The sequence below is a fragment of the Lactuca virosa genome, chromosome 6, assembly GCF_052849685.1.
Source record: "Lactuca virosa cultivar CGN04683 chromosome 6, Lactuca_virosa_CGN04683_v6, whole genome shotgun sequence".
Lineage (NCBI taxonomy): Eukaryota > Viridiplantae > Streptophyta > Magnoliopsida > Asterales > Asteraceae > Lactuca > Lactuca virosa.
This window is the reverse complement of record NC_136431.1, coordinates 116,977,109-116,998,366: the sequence shown is the minus strand read 5'-3', so window position 1 is coordinate 116,998,366 and position 21,258 is coordinate 116,977,109. Positions and strand designations below refer to the sequence as shown.

Sequence of the window (21,258 nt, the reverse complement as noted above, 5' to 3'; positions counted from 1 at the left end):
GACGGTTTCTATTCCTCACTTCATTCCATAGAAACTTTTCATCATCACTAGTCAACTCACCCCCAAAAACGGCATCATATTAAATGCGAACCATTTCCATTTCGGATCCGCATCATTACCCTTTCTGACCCGACCCGTTTCCATCACCTATATAAACTTTGCTAAAACCTCATTTGCCTCTTTACGCGCTCAAACTCTCTAAAAATCCCAAATATTGTGTGTTCATCGTGTTCTTCAAGCTACCACAAACCTTCTTCAATGGCTTCCCAATCTTCTTCACAAAAACTTGTTGCAACTGCTTCAACACCCAAGAAATATGTCACCAAGAAGAAATCTTCCAAAGGATCATCATCCTCACAATCATCTGAGTACTTTCATTGAGATACAACACAACTCTTCTCAATAAATCCCATGGATTTTGATGAACCCATTAGAGTGATGATTGAGTTCATTGCTCATCATCCCATATCCATCCCACTCACCAAAATCTCAGATCCTCCTCTACCACTTAGTCTTTTGCACACTGCCTTTACAAGAATCAAGATCGACAATGGCATTCTCGAAACCAAGATCACAGGTGATAGAATCATGCCCATCCACAAATCCACATTCCTCAGAGCTATCGGCGTTGATGAAAACCCTGAAGGGTTTAAGGTTCAGGAACCAACCACTGAAGAATTACAACAATTCCCGAATCACATTGGGTACAATCAAGACTACAAAGCCAAGGACTTCAAGAAGTCGGCAGTTTCAGGTCTTTGGACCGTGTTGATGCATTTCATCATTCGAGGGTTGTCCGGTAAGCATGGTGGTACAGACATCCTGAGCAAGGACTGGCTATACGTAGTATACAACATCTACTCTGGACGCAGCAACGCAGTCGATCTTCCGGAGGTGTTATGGCAGGACTTCCGAAAATTTGCGATCAAAAGGAAGAGCAATGAAATCTCAAGCCCTAGGTTTTGGGCCCTGGCACTTCAAGAGCTTTATAGAGAAAGGTCCGAACCAATCCCAGTTGCTACAATTCTGAAATAGGTATATCTTCTTTTAAAACTGTTAAGCACTATATAGTTCCAGACCAATCTTCCTTTGGTCCCGTAAGACGCCTTCCGGACCACATGTTGGACTTAATTCCTTCTGAATCACTTTACTTGAAACATCACATAGAGAATTCGATTGTGTTCAACCCAACACAACCTTCCCCAGTCTCTGTTGAGCCTATTCCGGAAGAGGCCAATCCCTCTGTGTCCGGAGGAAAGATTAAAAAGGCTGCTAAAAGGAAGTCATATCCCACCAAGTCAAATCCTAAAAATATATCTAAAGTCAGCTCTTCCTCTCAACAGGAATGATCTCATGACATTCAGGTTGGCTCTGGCTTTCCGAACACCCCACCAACCCACTCATCTGAGGTACCCCTCGATGTTTCAAAAACACAAGCACACAATCACAGGGAATCTGCACATAATCCACCCTCACCTTCTCAACAAGGTGATGCCGGTGTTGAACAAAGTTCCTTGCCCCATGGAACAAACCCACGTGTCACATTTGCTATCCCAACTTCTTCTACACGCACACACTTCGGAACCCCTGTTCCGGACCCCAAGCATTCCGAGGCTGGAGTTGTCCCTCCAACCTCAGGTGCATCAACTGGTCTAATACCCGGTAAGGGTACAGGACGAACAGTAATTAATGATCCTTTGTGGGAAGATTTTGTGAACAGGGCACACTCGAGGAACTCGGAAATTACAAGATCTCAAGTAGAAGCTACTCTCATTTCCATGCGGAATCGGGCAATTCAGAGCAATCTTCCTTATGTTGCTCCTTCAGACGAGATTACTGATCTTGAGTTCACTTCCAGAGAAACTCCCAAGACTCCACCTCATGCTTCCATTCATTCAGCTTCGGATGATGACGTTTCAGAAGAAGTGCGGCTAACTAAAGATGATGCACATGTTGTTGATACAAAGGTGTTCTCTTCTGTTCAACTACACTCCAAGCCATCCTCATCCAAGTCTGCTTTTGATTTCGGATCCTCCTCCTCCACTCATTACAATGAATTATAATCGACTCAGAAACTTCAGGATGATGCAGCTACCAACGAACCTGGTCCTTAGGTTACTCCCATCAACCCTGAATCTCAGAAGCACAAGCCTCAACATTTCAGCTCAGACAACGAATCCTCAGCAGGAGACCACATTGATCTGTTTGCTCTTTTGGATATTCAAACCAATGTTTCAGACACTATGAGGAAGGTCAATTCTCTTGAAACTTCCGTAGCAGGGCTCAACTCCAAACTTGATGAGAAAGTCTCCAGACTGGATTTGAAGCTTGATGCCATACTTAAAGCTCTGTTCGAAGCCAAAAATTCCGAACCTACTATGGCTAAACGTTAAGCCCAGCTGGATCAACTCATATCCTTAAGGCTCAAGCATACTGTTAAGGAAGTCGAAAAGAAGTATGATGAAAGTGTCGATCACTACCTTGACACAATAACGAAGATGTTGAAGGTTCATGACGATATGTTGAATGCTTCCAATGAACTTATAAAGCAAACACATATTCGTCATGAGAAGCAAATCCAGCGCCTGGAAAAGGAGATCCGGAAAAAGGATGAGATGAATCTCATCATACAACAAGTCTTCATCAAGCTTCTTCGTTCATGCTGGAACATTGTGGATGTTTCGAACCAAAAGTTTGATGAGATGATCTCTATACTCTCCTCCTTATTCAACCATCTCAAAGCTCAAGCCCCCATTACTGATGCTTATGACACCCTCACCCTTCAAATCAACACCAGCTTTCAGAAGGTATTCGAGAAATTTTCCGACATGAAGGAGTCATTTATGCTTGCTCCGGTTGTCAGGCCTACCGATGCAAGAGGAGGAGAAGGTCCAAGTCAACCTTGGAAGACTGCCTCGGAATTCCAACTCCGATATGAAGATGAAGATTCCGATGATGAAGTCCAAGTTCTTTCTGGACTTCTAGGAAATGATGATAATGATGATGACGAAAGTGATGACGCGAAAATTGAGTATGTCACCAATGCCGTCTTTGGAATCCCAGCTACCAAGAAATTTCCTGCCAAGGTGCTTACGGAGGAAGAGCAGAGAATCTGGTCCGCAGTCTCATGGCCATCCACACTACCAGATGTGTTTCAGAGAAGTGTTCAAATGGCCAAAGCTAAGACCAAGCTAACGGTTGATGCTTTCCGGTCCACTCCATCCATGCTGCCGCCAATTTCGGCTCCAAAAATTGCTCCTATAGATGAAAGTTCTCCCCTCCGGACTCCAGACGATATTCCGAAAGAACCTCTTCCATCCTCTCCTCCAAAGTTCACTATTGATGAGAACATGATGCATGTTATCTCAGTTCTCAGCAAAGACAGAGGCAAGAAGCCCAGCACAGAAGAATTTCAAGCTCCACACTCCGGACCTCTCCCAAAACAAAATTTTGGATGGTCTCAGGAGGAAATCAACAAAGCCTTAGAGGATAGCATCCGGATCCAAGCTCTGAAAGACAATCCTAGTCCGATGCGCAGTATCTCTCCTCTATGCCGTGAAGGCATTCTTCGTGATGCGGACATAGTACCTTACATATACTACGACATCCCAACAACTGATTTGGAACAACTTGATCTGCCTCTCTCTCCATATAGCAAGTTCTACATCAAGTTTGCTCCTCTCCACCCAAATGACGATCCAGAGATGATTATCCGGGCAGAGCGTGAAAGATTGAAAACATTCTACTCCAAGAGCGCACAACCTCAAAAGGATGTGTGGACAAGGGAGAGGATAACAAAGATCTCAGGGTTCGGAAGAAAGATCTTGGTGAAATATGAACTCAACTATCCATTTTTCCGGTATCACATCATCCGGAACAAACCAGCATACCGCACCATCACTGATGTTGACTTTCCTGCAATGAATCCGAACGATGTCCTGACCATTGCTGCTCATCTTCGGAGTCTTTAAAGAGATGACATCAGCATGGGTGCTTACCACGCAGCCTTAGGCTTTCTCAAGGATTATGTCGCGGAATTTTGTCGATGTGACTATGAGTTGGCTCGCTTGTTCGAAATTGAAGATTTTGTTGCGAAGATTGATTATGTGCTTCCGGAAGCTGAACTGCTAGCTGAAGGACCTATTGATGATCTGGTTCTAGGGTTTGTGTACAAAACAAAGAAGACAAACAAAAAGGACTTCTTCAAATTCATTTACAAATACCTAGTTCCGACTAGAGCCCTCAAGAAATTCATCAGTCGAGCATCCAAGTCCGAAGCTCCGGAACATGTCAAGACAAAGTTTATGAGTCAGTTGCAGTGGTATGTTGAAGTCAGGGATTGGCTGTTTAGAGCTTAAACATTCATCAAGGAAGAAGCGAACTAAGCTGACTTGATTGCTAAGTTCACTTAGGGGGAGATTGTTGGAACCTGAAAGTGAACCTCTAGAAATCTTAAACCTTTTAGAAATTCCGAAGTCAGTCTTATGTTCCCAAATGAATGGAGCTTCGGAATCATCTTATGTCCGGACTTGAAGTTGTTGTTGCGGATGTAAAGATCAGTTGAAGGCATTCCGGAATGAACTTTGTATCTGGAATGTTTTTTTATCCGATTCAGTGTATGATCCATTTGCATTTATTGTATTTGTCTTTTATCTTGATTTTACATTTCATAGGACTTAGTCTTATTGTCAACTCAGATAGATCAGAGTGTCAAAAGCACCTATTTTGTCCAGTCCTATGTATGTTAAGTGGTTTGTACGATGTTACATGTACTCCTATTTAAAGGAGCTTTCTATACCAAATCAAGCGACGGATCATTCAAACATATTTAGCAACATTCCAGTTTACTTCAATTATTCTCTCAAACATTCGTCTTGTTCTTCATTTATTATCTTTACTTTGATCATTATCTTCACTCTTCATTAATGTTTTGAACACTTTGTTGAATGCATTAACTCAGACTTGACTGGAATATTTCTTAGTAAGCACACATTGATCTTAAGCATTCATTCAAGGTTTGAGTTTTCAAACCTTGTCCCTGCGCATCTGATCATCCTTGTTCTCACAGGCATGCATGGGTACTGTCTACCCCTTCGGTATCTTTTAACCGGTAACTAGGTACTATTTCACCCCTACCGCTACTAACACATATGTCATAGCATCCTAGCACATAAAGCATATCAGATAACAACACACCAGATAATTATCACAAAGACAATCATCTAACAACAACTCCTACTAGTGGGTCGACATTGTGGCCGTAGACCCACTCCTACTGGAAGGTAACTCACCTCGATGTCGTAAGGTGTCGGAACTGAGCTTGCTGCCGGAATCAACTCCTCTCGGATCCTACACATAACAATCTTCCTTAATTATCATTTCCTGGTCAACTCAGGTCAAAGTCAAAGTCAAGGTCAACACCGAGTACCTCTATGTTCAAAACTATTCAGTCGATTTCAGATGACCTTAATGCATCCAAAACATAGATCTGACCTCCTTGGGCCCATATTACACGTAAAGTTACGAACTTGACATTCATGCATGGGGGTTTTTGGCTTAAAAGGCTCAAAATGAGGTTTATAAGATGCATGAGACTCCCATGGCCATAAAGTTGGCACCTTTATGCCATGGCAACCCTCAATGGTTCCAAATCTGAAGTCATTCCCCCTTAGAACCACAAAATCCCGAATATGGCTCTACCAAAGCTTAGAAAAGGTAGAAATGAACCCCAACTAGAGATCTAAGAGATAAATGGTCAAGGTTGAAGCTTTTTACCTTGAATGAGCTGGAAATGAAGCAAAACCTCTGGATCTACTTGCTTCTTCTGGAACCACCAAGCTTCCACTTCTTTCTTCAAGCTTCAAATAACCACAAACCCACAAAAATGGCTCAAGAACAGTCCAAATGCTTTAGGGATTCGAGTTAAGGCTTTTATGGAGTGGGAGGGACGATGGAGGCTGGGTTGGGACAAGATAAGACGTTTAAATAGGGTGCAAACCCTAAATATTAGGGTTTCATCCAGACAGTCCTACTCGCCGAGTCGGGCTCCCTACTCGTCGAGTAGGTTACTTAAAGCCCGCGCCCAAAGTCTTGTCTACTCGACGAGTTGGGCCTGCAACTCGCCGGGTCCCAGTGTAAAAACATACAATTTTTAATTTAAAATACGTATCGGGAACCGGGTGTTACATCGTGAGTTTCTTTTCACACAAAAGCCTCGCAACCCCAAACCTTGATGTGTGCTAACGAGGGAACCTTACATGTCCACATCTCGTGATGTGTTTTGGAAACCTTTTTAGTTGGGACTAGATTAAGGATATGGGCGGCAGTCTCTAAGGCATATCCCCAGAATGAGATAGGTAACGAAGCTCGACTCATTATAGAACGAACCATGTCCAGCAAGGTTCGATTGCACCTCTCAGCCAAACCATTAAGTTGTGGTGTCTTAGGTGGCGTCAATTGTGAAACAATTCCACATTCCTTAAGATAGTCGTGGAACTCTATACTAAGATACTCTCCTCCTCGATCGGATCGGAGCATCTTTATCTTCCTGTCCAACTGATTCTCCACTTCTTGTTTAAACTCTTTGAACTTTTCAAAGGTTTCTGACTTATGCTTGATTAAGTAGACATATCCATATCTATTAAAATCATCAGTAAAAGTCACATAGAAGCGGTTAGCATCCCTTGTGGTAGTTCTGAAGGGTCCACACACATCTGTGTGTATGATATCCAACAAACCCTCACCCCTTTCACATGAACCAGTGAAGGGTGACTTGGTCATCTTTCCAAGCAAACAATATTCACAAGTGTCATCCGAATTTAAGTCAAATGACTCCAAGACTCCATCCTTTTGGAGTTGGGCTATGTGCTTCTTGTTAACATGTCCAAGACGACAATGCCATAAGCATGCTTTATCCAAACTATTGGACGAATCGATATGCAACACATTATTTCCTAAGTTATCTACAACCATCACAGTTTCATATATACCATTACAAGGTAATGCTTCAAAATAAACCATACCATTATAATAAGCATTAATACTACCAATTTCATTATTAAAAGAAAATGTAAAACCTTGTTTATACAAACTATGAAAGGAAATAATATTTCTCGCCATATCAGACGAGTAGCAACAATTATTCAATTCTAATTTTAACCCACTACTAAGCAATAAAGTATAAACTCCAATCTTGGTTACAGGCGACTTTTTCCTATTCCCCATGATCAAGTTCATCTTCCCGTGCTCCACATCCCTACTTCCTTTTAGTCCCTGCAAATCAGAACAAATGTGAAAACCACATCCTGTATCAAGGACCCAAGAATTAGCATGTGATGATTTATTAGACAGAATAGTATAAATACCTGCGAAGGAGGGCTTGATCTTCCCATCCTTTATGTCCTGCAAGTATTTAGGGCAGCTTCGCTTCCAGTGCCATTTTAATGACAATGGAAGCACTCTGCTTCCTTTGGGTTTGAGGAGGGTGTAGCAGGACCACCTTTGGACCCACTAGAAGAGGGTCCAACATGGGACTTTCCCTTTTGGATCTTTGAGGAAGCTTTCCTCTTCTTTCCCTTCCTATGTCCAATTGCCAAGACAGGGGCAATAAAAGTAGGAGTAGAAACAACAAATTTTCCTTTAAGACTACTTTCAGCAGTCCTTAAAAGACCTTGAAGCTTGCTTAGAGTGACCTCCTCCTTGTTCATATGATAGGTCATACGAAACTAATCATAACTAGGAGGCAAAGAGTGTAGAATAATATCTATGGCCAACTCTTCATCGAAGTTGACATTCAACTTCAGCAGGCGGTCCACAAACCTTTGCGTCTTCTACAAGTGGGTCGTGATAGACTCTCCATCCTTCATTTTGGTAGTAATCATGGAGGCTATGATTTCATACCTTTCCTGCCTAGCACTTTGATGATACCTTTCCATCAAGTCTTGGTGCATTTCATAAGGCCAAAAGTCCTCATAGGACTTCTGCAGCTCAGCAGTCATGGTAGCAATCATAATACACGACACTTTGGTCGCGTCCCTCTCATGGGCCTTGTATTCAGCAATCTGTTCGGGAATAGCGGTAATTCATCAATCTCCTTCAGCTCTTTATCTAGGAAATATTCTTTGTACTCATAGAGAATGGCCATTCGGATGTTTCGAATCCAATCATTGAAGTTCGAACAATCAAATATGACCCTCCCACATAGGTTCATGAGGGAGAAAGACCCTGAAGGGTTTGGGTTTGAAGCAGTGTTGGAAGACATCTGAAACGAAAGACAAAGTTTAGATTAGATAATGATCCTTAATATAGCACCCAAATGAATATTAAGGCTAGGACCCAACCCAATATTTTACAATTCGGAAGAGGGATGCCGTAATCCAATTTCAAAATATTTGAAGGTAGATAAATGACAATTTACCAATTTCCACCATGAAAAACAAAATAGATTATTAAGTTTTAAATGAATTGAAATTCCTAAATTCTTTTGAGATTCATTGAACATTTTCAATGACATGTTTAAATCTCGATTGTGCCCTTCAAGTTTGTGACTGGGATACCGAGGATCACAAACAAGGTGTGAATAACCATGCAAATTAGCTTGGTACACTTAATGTTACAAATCACCTAATCAATGTGCCGATTAACCACACACGCTCCATTGATCCATGATTAACATCAAGCTACCCTTTGCAACACATTATTAGCCCCAAATTAGTGTGTCGGTTAACCACACATGCTCCACTAACGACTTAACAAGGTGCAAAGTGCAATTTCATGGAATAGCACATTTTTTACATTTTTCCTAAAGTAACTAAGATTGGGAATTTATAAAACTTTAGTTACTTTAATAATTTCATTATACTTATTAATGAGAATTCATGTCATATCCTACCCGTTTGGCTAACGACCCTCCACCAGTCAAGGAAGCAGTGGGTGAGAGTGGACACCCATTAAACCACCATTTTATAGGCAGTAACCTTATACCCCCTTATAGACCGGCTTCGTGAATGAGGCCTACTAACGGTAAGACTGACTTGTCTTATATATATATATATATATATATATATATATATATATATATATATATATATATATATATATAAGTATTAAAATTTAATATTATAATAGTATAAGGGTTGAATTTTAAACTTCTAAAATTCTAGGGTTTGGAATTAAAGTTTCATAAATGAGACTCTTCAAGTTCCAAAACTTGAGGGCAAGTTTTATAACTTGTCAAGACTTTTGTTTTCCATAACTTATGGATTTTAAAGTTCCATGAATGAGACCTTTCAAATTCCAAACTTGAGGACAAGTTATGAAACCTTTCAAGTTCTCTTGAATTTTATAACTTACAATAGTTAATGGTTTCAAAACTAAAGACTTTTCATATTCTATAACTTAAGGACAAGTTATGGAACTTTTTCAAGAACACATAGATCAAATTAAACTAATCCAATTATCATATAATTCATCATTTACCAATTTGACCTAGTTCATATTCAAGATAGTTTCAAAATTTACCAACAATTAGTTTTTCATAGAATCAAGTAATTATCTTAGAATTTGATAACCTTCATGGTTTTGGATGGGGATAAACACTAGCATACTAATTAAACCAAATTTTATGAACCAAAACAGTTTGTGGTAATGATCCTAATCCAAAACAGGCCAAAAACTCGAAAAATCTGCCACCAAATGAGCCAACTCGTCGAGCCAGGCTTTGGACTCGTCGAGTTCATGGCAAAACTCATCCAACTCGTCGAGTCCATATATGGACTCGTCGAGTTCATCAGACAGTGGCCAGAAAAGTCATTTTTCAACTTTGAAAATCACACATTTGCATCAATATAATAGAAAACACCCTAGGCTCTGATACCACTGTTGGGTTTTATGTACTCTAACATTCCTATGGTGCACATACAGACCTATTGCTTTGGATCTAAGTTTTCTCTAATTATACATGCAATATTGATATCCAAGGCATGAAGCCTAAACTAGCATACGCAATTTAACATATGAATCATAAAATTGGTTAGAAGGTTACCTCTTTATGTAGCTAGTAAGACTTTGGCCTTGTGAGAACTTAGCACCCCAAGTGTTGTGCCTCAAACAAGTCACAAACACCAATAAACAACTAAATAGATATGAGAGAGGCTAAGGAGACTCAAAATCGACTTCTCTTCTTGGAATGCAAGTAGTGATTGATTTTAGGGCTTTGGATAACATATTTATATGTGTAGAAATCCAAGAGTCATGTGTAACCCTAATCTACACATACAGGCTTATGATCCATGCATTTGATTTGGACTAACACTTCATGGACTATCCATAAACTTAACCCATCACAAATCAATAATGGATCATTAGCCCAATCCATATGTATCAATTTAATTAGTCTCTTTTGATCACTAAATTAATTCTAAATTAATTTTTGATCAATACTAATTAAATAATATTATTTTTCAATTAATATATTATACTTATAATATATTAATAAATCATAAATAACCTCTTATTCAAATATCCATCTATCAAATTGTTCTGGTGAAGGCAACCCGAAATGGACCATGCTACTATCGGGTCAAGTACATACCATTTATAGTTATGAGCTTAGACACCTAATCCAGCAGGTGGGGCCATATTTATTATTAATAAAACAATAAATTAAATAAGAAAAATATAAAAAATGTAATATAAGGGCATTTTAGTCTTTTCAGTTTTCCGAGGGACCAAAACCACAACCAAACATGGTCAAAAGGACTAGCGATCCAAAAAAGTCGGGGTTTGGACTAAAACCCCAAAAAAATGCATATCACAGGGACCATTTTTGCAATTTTGTCTTTTTATGAGGTTTAGTCCAAACCTCGATTTTTTTGGTTTTGTGGTTCTTTTGAGCTAGTTTCGTTGCAGATTTAGTCTCTCGGTAAACTGAAATGACTGTAATACTCTTGTGTATTTATTTTCTATTTTTCTTTCAATTAATCTAATACTTATTTATTTATTTAAATAATTAAAAAATAAGAAGGGCCCACCTGCCTCTCTCTCTCTCACACACACACACACATACAATCGTCGTCTTATTCCTAAAGAAAAACCAACAAATTATTTATCTTCTCAAAATCAAAACATAGACACATTTCACATGTAATTAAAACATATTTACACATACTAAAGCCTGCCATTATCTTCTTCCTCAAACCCACACAATTATATATATATATATATATATATATATATATATATATATATATATATATATATATATATATATATATATATATATATATATTTCTTTGCCAAGAGCCTCCACCCATCATTCCATTCCAGAACCCATTGGAATTACCATTCTGATCACTATCTTTCGTAACATGTTGTCCATCAAGAGTTGTTGATGTGTTCGTTTTCAGTTCTTCAAATGGGAACAAAAGCCATCGATCTGTATTGTCATCAAGACTATTTCCATATGTGTTGCTACTGCCACCACTCGCCATTCCATATAAAGAAAATCTAAGTGACGAAATCTTGAACTCTGACATGGGAATCATTAACTGCACTGACTGTGAATAAATGAAATTAGGGTCAGGGATCGGAACACATACACATTTAAGAAGAAAAACCCATAGTTACCCACCTACAATTTGGGTCTGATGAATCTGAGCAAAAAAAAGATGGAGGAATTAATTTCAGCTCTGTACCACAATCAACACCTCTGATCATAGTCGTCGTCGGCCTCCACTACAACAACCACCGGCAGAAACGACACCGTAACCACCACCGTCGATCCATACCAGAAACAATAGCAACAAGGTCGCTTTTTGCTTACCTCACCTCCTTCCTCCCTCTATCTCAATCTCTATTTCTCTATGTGTATATATTTCTTTTAGTGATTGTTGATATATCCACAACATAAAGTGTTGAAACTTTGTTAAATGGAAAACTTTCTCTGTGGGACTTGTCCCACATTGGAAGAAAGAGGAAACTTATACTCCCTTAAAAAGCCTCATACTAGTTGTTTACTAATTAGATCAAAGGCTTGGACTAAAGGGATTGGGTTGGATTTGGTGATTGGTCTAGTCAAATTGGTCTTGAAAGACTTAGATTAATATATATATATATATATATATATATATATATATATATATATATATATATATATATATATATTTAATGTTCAAAAGATTGGCCTTGGGCCTTGGGGATCTTGGGGTCTCATTGACTAGTTACATTATATATATATATATATGTGTGTGTGTGTGTGTGTGTGTGTATTAATTCCGATTTTGACTTTTAATTTATATTAAAAATCTATTAAATTCGTTTTAACTGTCTTGACAGTTACTTTCGGTTAGCAGTTTTCGGAGGGAAAAACAGTCAATCTATATCTATAAATAGATCACCAAAGACCAGATTTCGGGTTCACAAAAACCACACACAAATTCCTCATATAATTTCGTATTCCACAAACAATGAAGGGAACATAGTGAATTTCGACAGAATCAAGAGAAGATCTTGGTTGATTGTTGTATCCTCTTGACAGATCCCTACCAGGGAAATTTTGTCTTAGGACACTGCAAAGCAGGCCTCAGTCTGTACAATTTCGTGATTATGTTTTCTGTGTAGTCATCATACAAGTATGTTTTCTGTAAATTGATTCTTGTATATTACATATATTGGAATTTTGTTTGTTTTATTTCTATTGGTTTTGTTGATTGTATACTTCTGTAATAACATAAAGGAGTATGTCGTTTTTTAATTACACAGTGGTGCGTGTTCATCGATTTCATTATAGCCGCCGGAGAACTCAGATTTGGCTGCTGAATCTTTTCCAGAAACCCCAACAAGTTGGGCCGCGGTTGAAGTAAATAAAGACACTACACGTCGGTTTGAGCATACATTTGATGAGGTTGTTTCCATTCGATTTGGGTGTTTTACTTTAGAGTGTGTATGTGTGTTTAGGTTTCTATAGGAAGAAGCAGAGAAAGAGGTTCGGATCTGTGTGTGTGAAAAAGAGAGAAGGAGAGAGAGAGAGAGAGAGAGGCGGGGTTCTTTTCATTTTTTAATTATTTAAATAACAAAATAAATATTAGATTTAAAAAAATGAAGAAAAATAGAAAATAAATACCCCAAGGGTATTACAGTCATTTCAGTTTAGCGATGGACCAAATCCACAACGAAACTAGTTGAAAAGGACCATGAAACCAAAAAAGTCGAGATTTGAACTAAAGCTCAGAAAAAAAAAGCATACCATATGGACCATTTTTACAGTTTTGTCATATATATATATATATATATATATATATATATATATATATATATATATATATATATATATATATATATATATATAAAAGCATACCATATGGACCATTTTTGCAGTTTTGTCATATATATATATATATATATATATATATATATATATATATATATATATATATATATATATATAGGAGTGTTCAATTGAGAAAAAAAGGTTGAGAATGAATGAATTATTCTCAGCCACACATTTAATTTGCCGCAAAACACTTAGGCGTACCGGCAGAATGTGTAACGGATACACATGTGTTTTTCCAACAAAACATTTTTCCTTAAAGTATGCTAATAATTACCTTAAAATAAACAAAAACATATTTTTTCTTGTTTTTTTTAGAATGCTATTTTTATCGAAAACTTATTTTAAATATATCAAAATTCATAATTTTTTAGTCTCTATAAATAGACATCTATATTTATATAGTTTTAAGATAAATTAATAAATTTATTTTTTAGAGTTTCAGCTATCGTTATTTATAAGTGAATAAAAACGCATCAGATTTTTATTACAATACATTCATTATTCACTAATGAATAAAATGCATGCTTAACTTTTTTACAGTTGAAGTATCGTTTGTATACGAATATAACACGTTATAAAGTTTTCTTACCTAAAATATTTTTTTTTACATCATCTTTCGTCACATGTTATATTTATATATGAATAAAACGTGTATTAATTGTCGTCATATGTTATATTCATATATTAATAAAACATTTCTAAGATTTTTGTTACAGTTCATTTGTTATTCATATATAAATTAGTATGTTAAAAAAAATGAAATGTTTTGAAAATTTAAACTACTTATTCATATATGAATAACAAATGAATTATAACAAAATTATGATAAATGTGTTCTTCGTATATAAATATAACTTATGAGGAAAGTTAATACACGTTTTATTCATATGTGAATATAACATGTGATGAGAGTTGATGTAAGCTGTAAAGAGTTTATTATATGTTATATTTATATATGAATGATACTTAATCTGTAAAAAAAATTAATCATATTTTTTATTCATAAGTAAATAACGAATGTCCTGTACTAAAAATCTGATATATTTTTATTCACTTATGAATATTGATAGCTGAAAATATAAAAAAAATTTATTTTAAAACTATATCAATATGGATGTCTATTTGTAGAGAATAAAATATCATGAATTTTGGTATATTTAAAATCATTTTTCGATAAAAATAGCTTCTTAAAAATTAAAAAAAAATGAAAAAAACTATGTTTTTTGTATATATTAAGTTAATGATTAGCATAGTTTAATAAACATGTTTTGTTGGGAAACACATGTGTATTCCTTTCCCATTTCCGCTGGTACGACGGAGGCTTTTGCAGCAAAAATAAATAAGTGACTGAGAATGATTCCTCAATTCTTAACTTTTTATATTTTCTCAATTGAACTTATATATATATATATATATATATATATATATATATATATATATATATATATATATATATATATATATAGAGAGAGAGAGAGAGAGAGAGAGAGAGAGAGTTTCAACAATTTGATAACCTTATTTTTTACCTTCTCGGCCTTTTGTTTTATAATTTTAGTTATTTACAAATTTTCTAATGTTTTATTTATTTTGATTCAAATAAATAAACTTAAATTCAATAAACAATGTCGTAACCGTTTTTTTTTAATTTTTCTTATTTGTGAATTAAAACATTATATATATATATATATATATATATATATATATATATATATATATATATATATATATATATATATATAATTTTATGTCGTTACGGTTCATGCCTTTTACTTAGATGCTCCATAGTTATTATCGTTACCAATTTTAAGTTTGCATTTATCATTTTCATTATTTGACATTTTGTTTTCTATTTTTTTTTATAATTTTAGTTATTTATTGTTTTTATTTATTTTGATTCAAGTAACGAAAAATAGAAAACCAAAAAAAAATCTCAAACACCAAAATTGTAATATACTCTAATATATTCATACATTTTACACATTTTTTCTTTTTTTGGTTTTTTCATATTTTTTTATAATTTTTTCGTATTTTTTTTGTGTTTTTAATTTTTAATTTTTTTCCTTCTATTTTTCATCAATTTGATAACTTTTTTTTTTGAACTTTTTCAAAAAGTGTAAAATGTATGAATATATTCGAGTATATTATGATTAATGTTTCAATGTGTGATATTTGCGATTTATAATTATTAAAATAGGAATATTAGTTAAAAAATTTTAAATGTAACTTGCAAACTAAATCCTATTTCTCTATGATATATCAATATTAAATATAAATTTTTTCAATTTGAAAACCCAAAAAAACTCGAAACATCAAAAATAATACGAAAGAAATATGAAAAAAAACCAAAAAATAAAAAATAACAAGACAAAAAGTAAAATGTATGAATATATTAATGTATATTACAATTTTTGTGTTTGAGCTTTTTTTTCTATTTTTCATTACATAGAAAACAAAAGTTTATAAAAAAAAGAAAACAAAAAGTGAAATAATGATAATATAAATGCAAACTTAAAATCGTTAATGATAATAACTATGGAGCATACAAGTAAAAAACAAGAACCGTAACGACATAAAATTTAAAAAATAGTAACAGTTCAATTCACAAATAAAAAAAATTTATCAAAAACGGTTTCAACATTGTTTATCGAATTTAGGTTTATCAATTCAATCAAAACAAATAAAACATTAGAAAACCCATAAAAAACTAAAAATTGAAAATAAAAGGTTGAAAAGGTAAAAAAAATTATCGAATTGTTGAAATTATATATATACATGTATATCAAATTTATATTTATAATTTATATATACACAAAATTTATATGTATAATTTATATATATACAAAGTTTTAAATTTATAAAATTACACAAATGGTCCTTGAGGTTTTGTTGTATATTATAGATTCGGTACAAGGATAAAATAGTTATTTAATAAAAATCTAACAACTGAAGAGTTAGTTTTAACGTTAGAATGACCATTCATGAAATTTGCAAACCACCGGCACCAAAAGCATTACGTTTTCCATAAAAGTATTTAAAGTGTGATATTTTGCAAAACACAAGAACCAATAATGAAATTTTGTCTAAAGAAAATGTTTTTTTTACTATAATATTATTAAAATATGTTTTTAATATAAACTTTTAATATGTTATTGGAATAAAAACTATATTTTATTGTTAAAATTTAAAAAGTCACCATTTTAATATGTTTTAATGTTGTATGATTGGAGTTAGGCTTTGTTAATAATGACATTAACGTTAAAATTTAAAGTCACCATTTTAGTATGTTTTGAGTTGGCTTTACTTAATAATGACATTAGCCTTTTTATTTAATAGACCGATAAAAACATATGGAAGAGAACACAATCGCTCTGTATTTGTGGATGCTGTAAGATTTATTTGGATCCACCCAAATGGTCCAAATCTATCCACCAAATCTAATATTTTAAACATTTAAACATTTTTCTTTTTGGAATATACTGTTGTAGTGTGCTACCCGTAAATTTGGATTTGCTTTCTTCAACTCTTCCCTCTCTCACACTACTCTGTGTGAGTGCTTTCTGGTAAGTCAATGGAGAGCAACGCAGAAGCTCCGCTTCTTACCTCCAAAAATCCCACACACAACACTCACTTCACCGGCGACGTCGAAGATATCCCTCCGATAAACGACGTAAAAGATTTTTTTCTTCAATTTGGAATCGAATCAAAGAAGCTCTGGTACCTTGCTGCCCCTGCGATTTTCACTTCCATTTGTCAATACTCGCTTGGCGCCATCACGCAAACCTTCGCCGGTCATGTCGGAACTCTAGATCTCGCCGCCGTCTCCATCGAAAACTCCGTCATTGCCGGTTTCTCTTTGGGAATCATGGTTCGTATTTCGTATTTACCCTAATTTCTTTCGGATGTCGTCGATTCTGCAAACGAAATTAACGATTTCAAATCGAATTTCCCCAAACTGATTGACGATTGATCTACAGCTTGGAATGGGCAGCGCGTTGGAAACGTTGTGTGGGCAAGCATTCGGAGCAGGTCAAGTGGATATGTTGGGCGTATATATGCAGAGATCGTGGGTGATTCTGTTCGTCACTGGTCTAATTCTGATGCTTCTCTACATCTTCGCGACTCCATTACTCCTCTTCATCGGACAAACAGAAGATATCTCTCAGGCTGCGGGGCAGATGGCGTTATGGATGATTCCGCAGCTGTTTGCTTATGCTTTTAATTATCCGATTGCTAAGTTTCTTCAAGCGCAGAGTAAGATTATGGTGATGGCTTACATATCTGCGGTGGCGCTTGTTCTTCATACGTTTTTTAGCTGGTTGTTGATGTTGAAGTTGGGGTGGGGGTTATGGGGTGGAGCTTTGGTGCTTAACCTTTCATGGTGGTTCATGGTGGTTGCTCAGATGATTTATATTCTCAGTGGGACTTGTGGTCGAGCATGGTCAGGGTTTAGTTGGGAAGCTTTCAGTAATCTATGGAGTTTTGTGAAGCTTTCTCTTGCATCAGCTATCATGCTATGGTAAGACAAATTGAACACTTTTCTTAAATTTAAAGTGTTTGATCGTATTAAATACGTTTTAAACAAAGTAGTGGTTGATAGTCCATGAATATATTTTTTAATAAATTGCTTTTATTAATAAATATATTAAATTAGTTTTCTTAGGATAATATTTTGTCCATAATAATATTTGAATTTTCAAATTGAATAAAGTATTAAAGTAAACTGTCTTTTTCTAATTGTTTTATTAAAGTCTATTTTTGTGGGTCTAGTAATGTAGAAAAGTGTCACACTTAAAGATAGTTTAACTTTCTTAAGACAATAAAATAGTAGTAATTCACAATATATAAAAAGCGAAAAATCAATAATATATAACAAGAGTAGATCATTTGCAAATTTATTGTTTACCGATATATTTCGTAAATGGTTAGTATTGTTATATTCAAACAAAATTTTAGTTAAAGGAAAAAAAAAAAGTTTTAACTTTTTTTTTAACAAATGACTTGAGATAGAGTTATTATTTTATCCCTTTAAAATAATATATTCGTTGAAGAGTTCAAGAAGGATGTCGTTTAGAAATTTAAATAAAAAATTGGACTTGTAGTCAAAAAAGAACCGCTACACACGTTTGTCGGGTTTCATTAAATGGCTTTATTTATGGAGGGTGTCACTCACACCCTCTGTATAAGATTATTTTGTTTTTGGTATATACTTATCTCACACGTTATTTTTTATTTTATTTTGCATTGTTTTTATTTTTCCAAAATAATTGGATAATATTAAGTTTCCAATATTTCAAATTGGTTATTTCATATTTATCAAATTTGGACGATTGGAGTTAATTACTAATATCATTATTATTGTTATTACTATTATTATAAAACCAGTAGGATTGTAGCGATAGAAATTTAAATATTAACATTATTGTTTTGACATTAAATTTGAAAAGGTTTCATATCATAAATTAATAATAAGTTATTATTTACTACTTCAAATATTATTTAAATAAAATACTGTCATAACTAAATAACTGGATTTCTTTTTCACAAAGGCTTTTATTTTAAATTTATTTTGTGAACAAAACGTATTTGTTATTACATATTTTTACATCTAGCTCATCGGTATCATATATTGTCATTTCTCTTTGAAATTGAAGGTAGAAATCTCTTCGAGACATTGGTAGAATTATGAGTAGTTTATGAATAAATTAGATTTGTTGTTTAAAAAAAATCCAAAATATATAAATTAAAAAACATATCATCTTTATACCATTATGGTATAAAGAAGTCAAAGATTTGTCCTCTTGTTGCATAAATTGATTATGGTTGGCCATAATTCATAAAGACCACAATATATTTGTTTAAAATTATCCTAGGCATAAAATAAGCTTAATAATCATTCTAAAAGAATATAGATAGATCTCAATTTTAACCTTATAAATAGTTAAGAACAAAATAATAATCCAAAACGACAAATTATTTCAAGATTTGAACAAATGACCGTAATATCTAGAACGGGCCATTTATGATTATAACAAAAAAATAAAAATATGAAATGTCAAGAATATGTTTAAAATCCAATGAACAAACCTGGAATTTTGAAACAAAATACTTCATTTTTATTGATATATAACAAAAAAAAAAGATAAAGAAACATAGGAAAAGAGAAGTCAGTAGGATACAATGGCATAATATTAAATTTGGTTCCTGATATTATACATTCGAAATAGTCCTTCCAGAAATAAATAGAGAGTTTATGAATGTAAATAAGCTGATTAACTTGATAATGATATGTTGTAAAAATTTGGTGTAGCTTGGAAGTCTGGTATTTTATGGCATTGATACTTTTTGCTGGATATATAAAAAACGCCGAAATTGCAGTCGATGCCTTATCCATATGGTTCGTACTATGTCCATAATTACTATTTCTTAGTTATATGAATTTGTTTTCAATTTCTTTATATTTTTTTTTCCTAACAAATGTTGCAGTATGAACATTCTTGGGTGGGCAGTAATGGCATCAATTGGATTTAATGCCGCTATCAGGTTAAATTTCTCCAAATCAAGTACTTTCTTTTACACAATAAATAAATTAAAAAAAAAAAATATTTATTTGAAAAAAAAAAATTGCAGTGTAAGGGTGTCAAATGAATTAGGTGCAGCCCATCCAAGAACAGCGAAATTCTCAATCGTGGTGGTGGTTATCTCTGCATTTCTGGTGGGAATTTTGTTCGCTATTTTTCTTGGCATTTTCCGGAATCAGTATCCAGCTGTATTTGCTGATAGTTTAGAAGTTCAACAAGCTGTATATGCTCTCACCCCATTGCTAGCAGCTTGCCTTATCATTAACAATATTCAACCCGCACTTTCTGGTTAGTATTTTTATTTTGAAAATTAATCTTATTATAAAAATATCATTTATAAACTGTTTAAAATTTATATTGCATTACTAAATGGTTGAATAATGTAGGGGTGGCAATTGGGGCAGGATGGCAAGCTGTGATTGCTTATATAAACATTGCTTGTTATTACATCTTTGGCATTCCTTTGGGACTCACTTTGGGATTTGTAGCGAATTGGGGTGTAAAGGTTCGTACACTTTATTAATCAGCATATTAGTTACATAACAAATGTATTTCTTTTTTTTATTTTGATGAAGTACATATATGATGCTAACGTTTGTAGAATTGCAGGGTATATGGATAGGCATGTTAACGGGAACAGTAGTCCAGACGGTTATCTTGGTTTGGATTTGTTACAGAACCAATTGGGACAAAGAGGTATGTTTTGTCACACTAATAAATTATTTGTGTTGACTTGTTAATTAAACAGATTTCAATAATTTACTCAACTTGTCTAATGTTCTTTTTTTGAAGATTTAATTGGTTTTCTATTTTATGTAAATTAAAGGCATCCATGGCTGAAAAGAGAATTAGAAAATGGTCGGGTCAAAAAGAGGTCGAGGGTGAGCACTAAAAGGATTATGGGTTGTTTGATAATATATGATTAATTTAGCGCTAAATGATTCGAAGGCTTTTTAGATGAATTGCAGCCGGATGAAAACGTGTTATTTTTTGTAATGTTGCTAAATGGATATTCTAAATGAGAAAATTACCAGTGTAACATTTTTTGTTGAATGAAATATTCAATGTTTGATAAATGAAACACCTCATCTTTGTATTTATTTAGTTTAAATCTTTTTGAAATCATTTATTTGATTTTAAAAACGTCATTTGCGGAAATAAGGTCTCATAGTTATAGTTCACAAAACAATAGTTCAAGCAACCACATAACACTGTGGCCTTCTAAAAATTCAAGTCTTCCTCTAAATCTTCATTTTTACTACTTTTCTGAATACGTGTCAAAACATAGCTTAAGTATTGGGAATACCTAGTGAGTAATACCGAGATTTACACCTTTTAAAGACAAAGGAA

At 34.2% G+C, this 21,258-nt stretch overlaps 1 protein-coding gene across 1 annotated transcript; it reads left to right on the top strand.

Annotated features, from left to right (window-relative positions):
• The first annotated feature begins 16,797 nt into the window (after positions 1-16,797).
• Positions 16,798-21,008, top strand: LOC145119288 (protein DETOXIFICATION 30-like). Its single transcript, XM_079054924.1, has 8 exons — positions 16,798-17,195; positions 17,305-17,846; positions 19,638-19,724; positions 19,814-19,870; positions 19,958-20,196; positions 20,295-20,413; positions 20,518-20,604; positions 20,735-21,008. The coding sequence occupies exons 1-8, from the start codon at positions 16,899-16,901 to the stop codon at positions 20,798-20,800; spliced, it is 1,494 nt and encodes a 497-aa protein (XP_078911050.1). The 5' UTR covers positions 16,798-16,898; the 3' UTR covers positions 20,801-21,008.
• The last annotated feature ends 250 nt before the right edge of the window (positions 21,009-21,258 follow it).